The following is a 13,017-nucleotide window of genomic DNA, read 5'->3' as shown; positions in this document are numbered from 1 at the left end:
GCGTGAAAAGATATTGGACTCATGTATGAACATAACAACATAAGAAATACAAGCCTGCTCCACTATTTAATAAGTCCATGGCTGATCTTTAACTCCAACTCCACCTTCCTGTCCAATCCACATATCCCTTGATTTCCCCTAGAGACCCAAAAAGCTATTTCCGTCGTGAATATACTGAACGACTGAGCATCCACAGCTCTCTGGGGTAGAGAATTCAAAAGATTCAAAACTCCCTGAGTTAAAAAAAAACATCCTCATTTCAGTCTTAAATGATCGAAACGTTTTCCTGAAACAAAACCCTCTAGTTCTAGATTCTCCAGCCGGGCAAAACAATCTTTAGTTGTTGCTCACATAGTAAGTTCTACAATGACACTTCTTCAGGATTTCAATTACCAATTTTTTCAAACCAGGAGAAATGTTATTTTTCTGAAACCATTTCATGGTGCAACTCTTTTGCACCATTCTTTTTCCAGCATCTTCCCTTTTGCTAAAATTCAAAACAACCTAAAGAAATTAGATAAATTTGGTCTATATTCCTATATAATCTAACCTAAGCAATTAAAATGGGCCTTTAAAGCTTTAAAGGTTTATTACTTAGTATGTATCTGTCCACTACACATATAGTTAGATGTGAAATAAAAACAGAAACTGCTGGAAAACTCAGGTCTGGCAGCATCTGTGGAGAGAGAAACAGCGTTACTGGGCAGGATTTTCTTGTCGGTGAGCAGGAGGTGGGGCCCACTCACTGATGCGTAAAATAACGCGTGGTGATAACGGGCAGAACCCCCAAAGTCACCACGCCCCATTTAAATTTTCCGGTAGGCAGGGATGCAGCAAAATCAGCTGTGTGCCTGCCGACCTGTCAATGGCCAATTGAGGCCATTGACAGAGTAATTAAACCAATTAATGGACCTGCCTGTCCAACCTTAAGGTTGGCAGGCAGGCAGGAGTCCCGGTGGGAATTAGAAAAAAAATGAAACCTCATCCACGGGCGGGATGAGGTTTCATGTAGGGTTTAAAAATTTTAATAAAGTTTTTGTTAAAATTATGGACATGTCCCAACTCATGTGACAGTGTCACATGAGGGGTCATGTCAGGAATTTTTTTTTTCTATTTTTAATTTCTGTCACAAACAGCTGATCTCCCTGATGCAGTACTTAGCCTCAGGGAGATGAGTGCGCTCTTTCGTGTGCATGTGTGAAAGAGAGCACTCTCAATTTTGGGATTCCCCCTCGTCCACACAGGGAGCGCACAGCACTTCTGTAAGGACGTCGCATTGGGCGGGCCTTAATTGGCCTGCGCACTTAAAATGGCGCCGCACGCCGATTGAGGGCGCTGATCGGAAACGCGCCTCTGCACGCCTGCCCATGAACTTTGCCCCCAACGGGGGGAAAATCCTGTCCAAAGTTTCAAGTCTGTATGACTCCTCTTCATAGCTAAAGAGAAGTAGAATTTCTACTTTTATCTACATTTTTTACTTTTTATCTGCATTTCTACATCTCTTTAGCTCTGAAGAAGTCATATGGACTCAAAACATTAACTCTGTTTCTCTCTGCACAGATATTGTCAGGCCTGCTGAGTTCTTCCAGAATTTTCTGTGTTTATTTTAGATTTCCAGCATCTGCAGTATTTTGCTTTTATCAAGATAGGTGTGAAACTGATTACATGAAAAATAAAGTAACAATGTAACTTAAAGGTTGGAATATTACCCTGTGATATATCAGCTTATCAGTGCTCAAATGTTCAGCTGAAATTTCTTTCCTGCTAATTTTATAGAAGAAATAAATTAGCGTCTTCACTCAAATAACAGACTGTGAAATTCTAGAGACTCAGTTAAGTGCTCATATGCTGGGGTCTCAGGGTGTTTTTTAGACAGCATATAGTGTCAACTTAGTTTCATGTCAATTAACAGTTAAGGGCTTAATAAGGAAATCTAAAGTTTATGGGCAGAATATTCCGGTCAGCATGTGAGTGCGGGCCCAACACGCCAACACTTAAAATGACGCACGTTGACATCGGGCGTGCGTCCTGTGCCATCGCAATACTTCATTTTGCGGGCACACACCGGAGTCGGCTGTGCGCCCGCTGAAATGTTAAGGGCCTATTAAGACCATTAAGAAATTAATTAAAGTCCTTAAGAATGCTGCCCGTCCAACCTTAAGGTTGGCGGGCAGGTGAGAAGCCCAAGCGGTCTTCGCGTTTCTCAGGAAACCTCATCCACGGGCGGGGTGAGGTTTCCTGAATCTTTTATAAAATAAGTAAATATATTTTCCCACCTTTACAAACATGTACCAACTCATGTGACATGAGGGGACATGTTTGAATACATTTTTCATTTGATTCTGCCTTTATTTTGTTATACATTCAATCCCCCTGAGGCAGCTCCATGACTTAGGGAGATTGCTGCGCTCTTTTGCATGCATGCACGAAAAAGCGCAAGCCCCAACTCTCCCTCCTCTCTCTGCCCACACAGGTAGCACTGAATGCTATTGGCTGCACATTACCTTAATTGGCCCGCCCACGTAAAATGGTGGTGTGCAGCCGATCGCAGGCAGCAATCGGCTCCGTGCACACCCCTGCCCGCTCCCGCCCAGCCCGCACACCATAGGAAAAAACTTGGCCTATGTTTGATTGGAGCCCTGGGCCATGAACAAGAGGGACTCCCATCACTTTAACAAAGCTAGAAGCTGGGCTAGAATTAGGTTCCTGTTGAGGCCACCAAGGCAGATGCAAACTGTTGTGCATATACTGCCTCTTCCACATTGTGTTCCACATGTCCACTTTTGTGATGTTAGATCATTTTGATTGGCTTTTTACCAATACAAATTTTTACCTCACTATTTTTATCTCCACCATGAGCAAAGTCCAATATAAATACTGTTATCATTACTTCACAATCAACAAGCATCCTTGTCTGATTCAAACTATTATTTAATATCCAATGCTGTTCTTTAAGTCCTAATGTTCCTCATTGCTGACATTGCTCATTAACACCCAAGATGTATTTTTGAAATCACCCAATGTCATATCAGCACACTAATTCCCTGACAGGCAGGTCTAGTAAAGTACCAGTAAGGCTCACTGTAGCCCAGGCAATTAAAAAAGAAAATCACTTACTTTTTCCAGGACACAAATCTGCTTCTTTGTCTGAGCATCAAGAATTTCCACTTCAACGTAAGAAATTTTTGAATGCTTTTGTAGCGCATACTGCCCAAGTTGGCCCGAAGTCAATACAAACTGAGACAGAGAAAGGAATGATTTTGTCTCACTTTGTTTACCAGGTACCATGTCCTCTTTTATAGCAGCTCCTCCTTTATGAAGTGCATACATCTCTTCCTGTTTAACTTGCCTAAAGCAGAACAGCTTGTCAAAAGGAAGACAATTGTCTAACATTTAAATAGAGACAGAGGCGAACAATGCACCAAAAGGTCATGCAACATTCCATTTCAAGTGTATAATCTTATTCGACATGACTGAAAACAGTGGCCCTCTAATCCTCTTCTATATTTAACTTGGCATTGTGTGATGTGTCAAGAATGTTCCTTTTTAATGGCAGAATAGCTTCCAGGGAGCTGACTACTTCCCATCCCTATCACCATGACTTCAAAGTGACAGCTCAATGCTGCATTGTTCAGATATTTGAGGTAGACAGAATTTAGAGCTGAGATTAACCAAATTCCATTTGTATCATTAGAAGTTGAAGGGTTAAGAACAAAACCTTATATAGTGAAACATTCTAAAGATGGATAATTTAGATCAGTAAAATAATAATTAAATCAATACATAAATAGATTGAGATGATATAACCTGCTTATCATCCTTGGCTGTAAAAATAAACAGGAGCCCTAATGGCTCAGTAATTTATCTATTGGATAGCTGAGCAATGCAGAACAATAAAAGTTTCACATTCAGTTCCAGTTTGTGCTAAGATGATGTCAGCTGTGGTGATTTTAGGGTCATTGCAGTTGACTTCAGTGCCCATGTTAGGTTATAGAAAATTGGCCAGAGTTCAAATTCCTGATTACTGTACAGAGATCTTTGCTACAAGTGAGTGTGGTTGGACATCAGGTATGAACAGAATGAACTTTTGCCATCTGCCCTCTGTTCCATGTTAGAATAGTCTGCCAACACTCATTAACAGGGATCATGAACAATGGATATTTGGGGAAGAACTGGAAGGTACGCAGCATGAGGTAAACTATACCTTAGCAGGGAGTGAGTGCCTTCAGACAATGAGGAAGTTGGCAAAGAATTAAAAAAAAACAGATCTCTAGCTGACTATTTGAGTTTGGTAATTATTAAATAATAGCTTTTGTTGTCAACAGTTTAATTTTGCATTTATAGCAAATGCATTTTGAGTTTACAAACTGTAATTTACTCATGTTACATTTAAAGCTGTATGCTTGTCCTGACTTTTACTATTCATTTGAAGAATTCCAGTTACTCTATTTCACCTAGGTGTTAGCTTTGATTCAGTGTGGGCAATCTTGTGTCTGAGTCAGAAAGTTTTAGGTTTAGACCATAATCTGGTGAGTTGAGCCTGTAAACTAACAGTCCAATGCAGTACAGTACTGTGGGTGTGCTACATTGTCAGACGTGTTGTCTTTCAGATTACATTTAAATAAAGGCACCATCTACCCTTTCAGGTGGATATAAGGGACCCCAGTATTCAACGAAGAGAAAGCAAATCTCCTGCTGTCCTGCCCAATACTTATCCCTCAATCAACAGCTAAAAACAGATTATTATGTCATTTATTCCATGCTGTTTATGGAACCTTGCTGAGTGCAAATTGGCTGCCACATTTATTACATTAAAGCAGTGACTACATTTGAAAATTATTTAATTGTCTGTGAAGTGCTCTATGGTGTTCTGAAAACATGAAAAATGTTAGATAAATGCAAGCTGTTTCTTTCATTCAAGATAAAGAGGTACAAGTAGAAATTCATGGAAAACCCAAAGAAATTCAGAACTAGGCAAAGGGAATGAGGCAGTACAAAATCTGCAAAAAATAACCAAAGACCAGCAACAAAGTAAAACTAAGTTGGCAATTACTCTCTGAAAATAATGTGTTTCAAAAAAAGCAAAGACCCACTGCAGATCTGCCAGCAGAAGTGTTGATTTTGACATCTAGCTATGTAAGTAACATTAATTTCAAATGTCAGCATCAGTACTCCCTCAGGTAATAGACAATGAGCTTCCACCACCCCTGGAATTGAAAACATGCCTCCCACAGTTAAGGCAACTGCTGGAATCTAAAAGCAAAATAGCATTACAAAACAATTAAATAAATAGGTTAACACCTCCATTTAAAGAATAGTCACAGAAATTTGATATACATCCATTGAAGATTAAAGTGGTTTCTAAACATAATTTCACATAAACTGCGTAACCAACATTTTATTTGTAGATTTACAGTTCCTTGAATAAAGTAACTAGGTGCCCACTAATTATATATAAATATTAAGGAACAAGAGAGATATTTAAGCCCTTAAAGTAGTTCAGCGGCTATCCTGAAAGTCAGGGTGTGAGCCTGACTCAATGTTAATATTCATGCCTGAATCAGAACATAGGAACAGGGTTAGGTCCTGGCCTTCAGTCTCTGGAATTGGTTTCACCATTCAATTAGATCAAGGCTGATTTGTATCTTAATTCCATTTACCCACATTGGTTCCTAAGCCTTAATGCCCCTGCCTAACAAAAATCTATTAACTTCAGTTTTGAAATTTTTAATTGAGCTAGTCTCAACAGCTTTTTGGGGTAGACAGTTCCAGATTTTAATTACCTTTTGTGTGAATAAGCCCCTCACACCAAAAGAAGGACAAATGGAGTCTATGAATGGAGGGTCACCTTGTCTGGATAGCTAGAAGACTCTGCAACATGGGGCAGGTAGACACTCCAAATTTGTACATAGCAGTAGTATCCATTATTCTCTCTATTGATAATAACTGCTTACTTAAAAGACATTGTATGAACAGAAAAGATCCACAATTCTGTTCAGTAAGATGGAGCATGACTCAAGTTCACGTTAGGCAGTGGATAATTGGCCTGAGAGTGCTACCACTGAGCCTTGGCTGACACACATAAAACAAATGGAGCTACATAAACTGATAAAAGCATGGGAACCCTCAAGAAATCTCTGTCTCAACCTGCTGCTCTCAGTAGTGGTACAATTCTTTGAGGGTTTATTTGCTGAATAAAGGAGCCTACATCTTCTTGGCTCAGCAAAACAGAAGTCATGTACTCCGGTGGGTGATGCAATGAATCCAATGAACTTCATCCTCTACAGTCTCAAAAGGAAACAATGGGTTCTAATTCCTGACAACATTATGCTTGAAGCAAAACCAAGAGAATTGATGATGCTTAACTCAGAGGAACCAAAGACCTACCTCGATGGTACCTTCACGTTTTAAAAAGACTTGACGGACTAACATTATCCAAACTCCGGGTACTTTTTTTTCTGCTTGTGAACTTGACACCTATTTGCACCTGTAGCAATCTAGTGGATGCAGAAACTCAAAAGCCACTTATAATTACAAAACATTTTTTTACATCACAGAAATATTTCAAAGCAGTTACATATAATGAGTCAGTTTGAACTGTGAATTTGTAGGTAAACAGTTTGCACAGCACAAGACTGCATAAACTGTAATTAAATATATGATGAATTCATTAATATTTGATGTTGTTTTGTTCATTGCAGGAAGAATGTTCATCAGGATTCCAGGAGAACCTAAAAATATTACCGTAGGGTCTTTAAAATCCACCTGGAGCACAGTTTAATGTCTCATCCTGAGAATAGCAAATCAGAAAATGCAACAATTCCTCAGTTTTACAGTGGAGACTCAAACTAGACCATGGCCAGAATTTTCCCGTTGGCATGCAGGGGCAGGCCCTGCACATCTGCGTGTAAAATGACACGCGGTGACGTCGGGCGAGCGTCCAGTGGTCACCATGCGCCATCACAATATTTCATTGGACGGGCGTGTGATGATATCCACTACAGGCACGCCATTAATTAATGGGCCACTTAAGACCCTTGACTCACCAATTGAAGCCTATTTTTTGGTGCCCATGCAATCTTCGGGTCAGTGTACGGGCACAACAGGCAGGCGCGTAGGACACATTTGTATAAACCTCATCCATGGGCAGGATAAGAGGGCTCACTGGGGTCACGAGTGTACTCTCTCAAGGGCAGAATTTTCCCCCCATTGGAGGTAAGTCCAGGACCAGGCGTGTGCAGGCATGCCTCCGATCAGCCAGGAGCCCCAGCAGGAACTAGAAAAAACATGAAACCTTATCCTCCAGTGGGATGAGGTTTCATGTAGGGATTTTAAAAGTTTAATAAAGTTTTAGAGTAATTTATAAACGTGTCCCATCTCATGAGGGAGACATGTTAAGGGCTTTTTAAATCTATTTTTAATGTTTTTAAAACAGTCAGCGGTCTCCCTGAGGCAGCACTTAGCCTCAGGGAGATATGCGCTCTTAACTGGCCAGCCCACGTAAAATGGCGACGGAGCCCGCTTTTCCGACAGGGATCAGCTCCCCGCCCGCCGGAGATTGGATCAGGCTCACCCGCCTGGCAGGCAGAAAATTCTGCCCATTGAGGGAGAAAGGAAAAGAAGATTATTCTGTTCAGGTTAGGTGAAGAGGGATGGGAGGAGGCTTGTATCGAGCATAATCACTGGCAGGATCAGTTGGGCTGAATTTTTACGCCGTGCTAATAGTAAGGACCCTGCTCTTTAGCAGTACTTACATACTAACATACAAATTAGGAGAGGGAATAGGCTATTCAGCGCCTCGAGCCTGCTCATCATTCAATAAGATCACGGCTGATCTGATTGTGGCCTCAGTTCCACATTCTGCCTACCCAGCATAACCTATACATCTCTCATTACTAACTATGCAGTTCCTTTTCCAAAATACTCAAAAAAACCAATAAGATGCAAATATGATTATAAACATACAATTAATTCATTGAAAGCATACTTCAGTGCAGTACTGTGGGAGTGTTGCACTGTCAGAAGTGCCAAGTTCTGGATAAGACATTAAACAAAGTCCTCACAGTAACTAAGGGCCTTGTTAATAAAACTAAAGGTCCCCCAAAGCACTCCTAACATTTTTGGAAACCATGCACATGTGGAAGAAAAGGGCCATCCTCAGCTATGGTCACATGTCTGAATTTAATATCACAAGCAAAGAAACTTAAGCCAAAAAAATGACAATGTTGTTCCAATTCAAAGCCAATCATAAAGACCCCATCTCAGGCCAACACAAAAGGACCAGTAATAAACCCTTGGTGTGCCGAAGGTGCCTTATGTTTACACTTTCGGGTGCTACGTCTTGGTGCTGCTGCATCACTCAGAGTGGCATCTGCGACAGCCTGCTTACTCTGCTCTCCTGTTGGCCTCGATGACCTTGGCGGTCGTCCTCTGGCCCATGGAGCCTGTGTTGGCCCCGTCTGGGAGGGAGCCGCCAGTTCCACAGCTGGCATCTCCCCAGTCGGCACAGCCTTACCGGATGCTGCGGTCACTGGGAGAGGGGTGGAGCAGCTGCCGCCCTCATTCGGAGTGCCCTGAAAGTTGCACGCAGAGATGCCAGCTGCTGCGCTGATGTAAGGTCACTTCGGACCTCCCAGCTCACCATGGATGGATGGGCACCGAGCTGGGAAATTTGGTGCCCAGACCATCTCCCCCATTGGCACTGACCAGCTGAGGTCAATGCTGATGTGAGGGTTTGCTGACCAGAGTGCATCCGCAGGAAGTCCTGATGGGTCTCCTGGAGGAGCCTCTCCACGAGAGTCGCCACTCTCTCCATGGAGGAAGCATGGTGCTCAGGCATGTGGCTCATTGCTTCTGTGATCGTATGCATGGACTCCTCCACCATGGAGACCAAGCCAAGCATAGCCTCATGTAACTTGCTCAGATGCTCCCATACACCCGGCCGCATTTCCTGTACTTGCTGCATTGCGGATGACTCCAGAGGCACATCATCAGCCACTGACTGAGCATGTGCCTGGCTCCCTGCAGTCCTCCAACTGCTGGCGCCATGGGCACTCTCTGTCTCTGCCAGCTCCTCCAGAGACTGTGAAGTGCCCTTAACCCTGTGCCCTGGGACATTAGCTGATATTCCACGTCCCACTGAAGTGCTAGTATCTGCACTGGTGCCTGCCTGGCAGAAATGATGTGATGCTGATGAGACTTCAGGGCCCTCAGGTGTGAGAGGGGGTCCCTGTGCCTCCTCCTCCCGGCCCTGCTCCACTGATGCTGAAAGGAAGAACAAGGACATTGGATCAGTTAACGTGGAGGCAATGACAATGTGCCTCCCTGTCCTCCAGATCATTATGTGCTCATCCTTCCATAAGCAATGGTCAAGCCATGTTGGGAACATGGCACCTCTCTGAATCCAATGCCTCCTGCTCAAACCGGCTGAGAATGGCTAACTGCACCTGGCTGCCAGCAGCTCTCATACGCTCTGCAACATTATGACCATTCTTCTCCTGAAAATGAGAGAAGAGTATTGATTTGTGCAAATTGTAGACGGACTCTCTTCGCAGACGGCCCACCCCAGCCAGAGTGGAACATTTCAGGGCTCCAGTGTTTCCTCACCCTGCTGCTGCTAAACACTCACCACAAAGATGGCAGGCCTGTTCCCCACTTCCCCCACCACCCCCTTGGCCACATGCTGCCTACATCACATTAGGCACCACATGGTATATCCTTGCATAGCAAGGAGGCACAAGTGCGTGGAGTGCAAAGGGCAGCAGATTAATCGCTGCCACGCCACCTTGAAGCTCCTCTCCCAGCATGTCATCACCCTAACTTGGACACTTCCTGCAGTTCAAACACAGCGCCTAGGTGCAGCTCCTCCAGGTTGCCCTCACACCAGTCATGTGGGTCTCAGTGTAACACATGCTGTAGGGACAATACATTCCCTTCATCACCCTCTCAGGCTGTCTTCGGCATGGGCAATATCTGCTGGCCCACCCAACAAAGGACACATGCCATCAATGATTCAATGCAGTCACCACACTCAAAATTGGGGGGAGGGTGCAGCAGGGGAGAAAGCCGGCTTGCTGGGTTAAGTGACCAATGCCAATATTGTCCTCACCTTTCCAGAGCCAACAAGTCACTGAAGCACCTGCGACATTGGATCCAGGTGTGCCACACCACGTCGTGGGAGCCTAACACCTCTGCTACCTCCTCCCAGGAGGCCTCTTCTTCCCCTCCTGGGGAACCAGCACCTCCCGCCATGCTGTCACCTCCTCGAGGAGGGCAGCTAGGCAGTCATCGGAAAAACGAGGGGCACACTGGCCCATGCCCTACCCTCCGGCCTGGCCTGTCCCGATGGTCTACCTTCGGCCTGGCCTGTTCCATTGGCCTACCTGCCGGACTTGCGTCACCTCCATTACCCCTCTGCAGAGCCCTTCACCCAGCCATTGCGAGCAGCCTTTCCAAGGCTGCCAGGCCTTCCTTTACACAGGCTGTCAGGTCACCATTGGACCAGGCGAGCTGAGCACGCCCGCAGCCGCCTGCTCACTCCCACTATGCATGGGAGTCATGAAGTACACTGGGCGGGCCTTAATTGGCCCGCCTGCGTAAAATGGCAGTGCAAAGCTGTTCGCGAGCGGCGATTGGGTCTGCGGCCGCTCCGTCCCCTGCCATCCAGAAAATTCTGCCCCATGTGTACACATCTTGACACAGTTAACCATTACCTTCTGAACAAGGTTGTATTGTCCCCGTTACCTCAATTTCTCCAGGTCTGTTTCAGCTTCCATAATTCCCAAGTTAGCTTCCCCTAATTTAGTCCCCTCCAGCTTCCAATCACTAGCTCCCTCCTCACTACCGCTACAACCCCATCCACCGCTCCTCAAAACACAAATACATTCTTTATTTTGAAGTTTGCTGTTATGAATTGCTGTAATGGCAGGTTGAATTAGAATAAATAAATAACAAAAAAGTTAAACCTGAGTGTATAACACAAGTAGGACTGATGGCGGAATACATGTTAGTATAGAACCCTTTAAATTGAACCAAGAAACAAGCATCTCTATAGTACTGCCCTGTAAATGGAGCTGCTGATTTATACAGGTAATCTCTCCGCCACTGATATCCTAGTGTTGTATGATAATCCATTTACCTCATAATTCGCAGCATTCAAAGCAACTGATATCAACACCTTCTTCTTATTCTGAACCTGAGTGAGGAGTGTTGCAATAGTTGTATCGCTTAATCTTTATTTTGTTGTAATAAGAATAGGTCATTTTTTAAAATTGGAATGAGATTCGAGAGAAAATTAAATATGTAGGAAGCTCTTAAATAATTAGGTGGCTTATCGCCTATGAATAATGAAATTAAAAAAAGAGACACTTAAATATTAACCAATGAGGGAGAAGATATAAGGTGTAGGAATCATAGTGCGCAATTTAGCCACAGCCATTCATAGCATTACAGGCAGCACAAATGTACTGCCTGCTGTTTAAATGATTTTGGTTTGCAGTCAGCACCACCCACATTGTTCATCATTGGCTGCATGCATTAGTATGGGTATGGCGGGGGGAGGGTTGATGTCATGAGTGTCTGGCGGTACACTTCTAAAAGGAAAGGTACATTGTGGCTGCAACAAGGCACATGGTCAGAGGCAGTGAGAAAAAATAGAGAGGGAGGTCAATGCCTGGAGTGTGGCTTGTTGAATATGGATGCAATGGAGGATGAAGGTTAATATCTCCCAAAAGTTGGCAAGGAGAATGATCTCATCTTCAAATGCCATATCCTACACCACTAGTCTCACTCATTCTACCCCCATCACTCATCTACCAAAAATTTTTATCAACCAAAACTCAACTCTACCATTCATATGCTCTACTCACCCTCACATACTTAGTACTGTTGCAAGCCTTGCAATCACTGCTCACAGCTCATCTGGCAGCTATTCAACCATGACAGCCACATTACTAAAACATATTGCAGGATACTCACTGACATATTGCACTAATTCTTTCAAGAGAAGGTGGTGCAAAATAACAGGCAGCAGCAAAGCACAAATGGAGTAAAAACACTTCTGCTCAACCTGTTTTAATACCCATGGAGGAAACAATGCTAATCGTCATGGGAAGGGACATTTCTGAGGACATGGTCACTGGTGCTGAAGCAATTAATGATGGTATTCACAAAATAATTCTCTGTCTCAGCCACAGACACCTTGACAGCCACAGACAATGGGGTCCTTGCCCTGCTTTGATGTTGCAGTTGTAGCTGCAACAGTTCAGACATAATCTCTTCTGTAAAGTAAAGGCTTCTCAAGCATTGTTCCTCACTGAAGTTCAGGAAAGGCAATTTCTCCCTTAAAACACTCATATGCCTCCTGCTTCTCCCCCTTCTCCGCCTCCCTCTTCTAGTAGCTTGTTCTATTCTGCATGATGTCTCTTCATTCTCCTGGTAACACTCAATTCTAAGAGGAAGGCCTATCCAGTGCCAATTTGTTTCAGCACAAGCCTTCAAACTAAGAAACACAGCAGCAACTAGGCAACTTCCTGCTGGTTATCGAAGATTTAGACAAATATGGAAACCCTCCCAAAATCTGTAGAATTGTGTCAGCAGCCAATGGAAACTATTCAACAACTAGCGTGCATGTAGTTCATGATCCCTTTAATCAGCGCTGGTGGGAGGCTCCTTTATGCTGTTGAACACATGCTCAAGCTCTGGGTGAAGAGAGGGCATTAGCTGGAACATGGCTTTTGAATTTGGTAATGCTGGTGTCAAACCAGCATTGCACCATTATTGATGTCATAATCTACCTACTCTGCCAGTGTTTGTTAGGTGCACACATGCAAGCTACCATACCAAGATAGGGGCCCGGATTTTTGCCATGGCAGAGAACTTCTCCAGCATGGCGGAAATAGCAGAACCCCTAAAAACACAAGTTCTGCCCCTGAACATGGCACTTCCCATTTGTGCATGGGCAGGAATGAGGGTTTCACACGTGCGTGCTTAACGGAGGCAGCTGGCCATTTAACCCAT

At 43.9% G+C, this 13,017-nt stretch overlaps 1 protein-coding gene across 4 annotated transcripts in view; it reads right to left on the bottom strand.

Moving 5' to 3' along the window:
• LOC121277388 (trans-2,3-enoyl-CoA reductase-like) overlaps positions 1-3,394 on the bottom strand; it is a 204,681-nt gene extending 201,287 nt beyond the window's left edge. For 2 of the 4 annotated variants that reach the window (XM_041186799.1, XM_041186800.1), the window contains exon 1: positions 3,118-3,394. In XM_041186799.1, the coding sequence (XP_041042733.1) occupies positions 3,118-3,393 (276 nt within the window). In that variant the 5' untranslated portion in view covers position 3,394. The remainder of the gene's footprint in view (positions 1-3,117) is intronic. The other 2 variants (XM_041186798.1, XM_041186797.1) reach the window with 2 other exon arrangements.
• Positions 3,395-13,017: the final 9,623 nt, after the last annotated feature.

Source organism: Carcharodon carcharias, chromosome 4 (assembly GCF_017639515.1).
Source record: "Carcharodon carcharias isolate sCarCar2 chromosome 4, sCarCar2.pri, whole genome shotgun sequence".
In the NCBI taxonomy this organism is placed as follows: domain Eukaryota; kingdom Metazoa; phylum Chordata; class Chondrichthyes; order Lamniformes; family Lamnidae; genus Carcharodon; species Carcharodon carcharias.
Note: the sequence above shows the minus strand (reverse complement) of the source record. Positions and strands in the feature narration are given on the sequence as shown.